This window comes from Aegilops tauschii, chromosome 6 (genome assembly GCF_002575655.3).
Source record: "Aegilops tauschii subsp. strangulata cultivar AL8/78 chromosome 6, Aet v6.0, whole genome shotgun sequence".
In the NCBI taxonomy this organism is placed as follows: domain Eukaryota; kingdom Viridiplantae; phylum Streptophyta; class Magnoliopsida; order Poales; family Poaceae; genus Aegilops; species Aegilops tauschii.
In genome coordinates this window covers 5989085-5990120 of record NC_053040.3, presented here as the reverse complement: position 1 = coordinate 5990120, position 1036 = coordinate 5989085, and the positions used below count along the sequence as shown (strand labels likewise).

General features: G+C 53.1%; 1 protein-coding gene across 1 annotated transcript; it reads right to left on the bottom strand.

The window, feature by feature from the left end:
- Positions 1-415: 415 nt before the first annotated feature.
- On the bottom strand, positions 416-1036 carry LOC109745191 (uncharacterized; the record flags this gene model as incomplete). Its single annotated transcript, XM_020304322.1, has 1 exon — positions 416-1036. A coding segment is annotated over one exon (621 nt), but the record flags the coding sequence as incomplete, so codon positions are not given.

The following is a 1036-nucleotide window of genomic DNA, read 5'->3' as shown; positions in this document are numbered from 1 at the left end:
CACTAAACACACCCACCATGAAGAGCAGCTTAGACGATAGGGTCATTTTCGACACCGATGGTACATGCAGCGATGACTCTACCTGATCTAAATACTGCATATCTTAGTTACCATAAGCTGGGTGACCAAAGCTATATATATAATGCATCTCTGCCTATGTAGCTTTGCTTACCATCAGCTGATCTCATCCCTTTCTTTGCCCTATGAACCTACCATGAATGTAATATATAGTGCTATGTATGAACATCGTACCTAAATATCTATTTCCTTGCTTCAAAGATTCTATGATTGGTGTCTAAATATTTTAACTCGCATGGTTTGAAAGCTTAGTTCGCTCTCGCCCTTTGCGCCATTGGTGCAACGGGTCATCTAGTATATCTAAAGGCATAGCTCAGCTACCTTTCCCATCTTTAGGCTATTTCTTCCCTGTTGTGGCACTTCGGGACTCTCTCCTTCTGGCCTGGATCTGACGGACACATTCAGCAACCAAGACACTAAAATTCGGGGAGATTTGACCGGTGGGAGGTGGATTAAAGCCAGCTATCTTGTAAGCTTGTGATATATTCTTCTGAGATCTTTGCAAGTGAACATTGCAGAGGGAGGGAGCTGATGCTTTCAGGATGGGCGTGTTGTGAGTACTTTTCCCAATCTGTGCACCACTCTTGATCATGATGTGGCCGCAGCCCTTGTAGAGTACCTGATTGGGATCGGAGAGGATGTGGTAGTGGCAGTACTTGGCCATGGCCATCGCCCGCACCTTGCACCCCGTCACCCCGCACTTCTTCCTCCTAGGCGCCGCCGCCGGCCCAGGCTTCGCCTCCGAAAGCGGCTGCTCGGCCTCGAGCGGGCTGCAGCCGAGCTCCCAGACGTACTGTCGGTGCCGCGCGCGCACCTCCTCTGCCATGGCCCAGTACAGCAGGCGGTATGCGGCAAGGAGCCGAGCGGCGCGGCGCCGCCTCCGGCGCAGCACCTCCTCCCGCGTGAGCGCCTCCGCCGTGGCCTCCATCTCCGGCGACGGCGCGCCAATGGGGGAGCT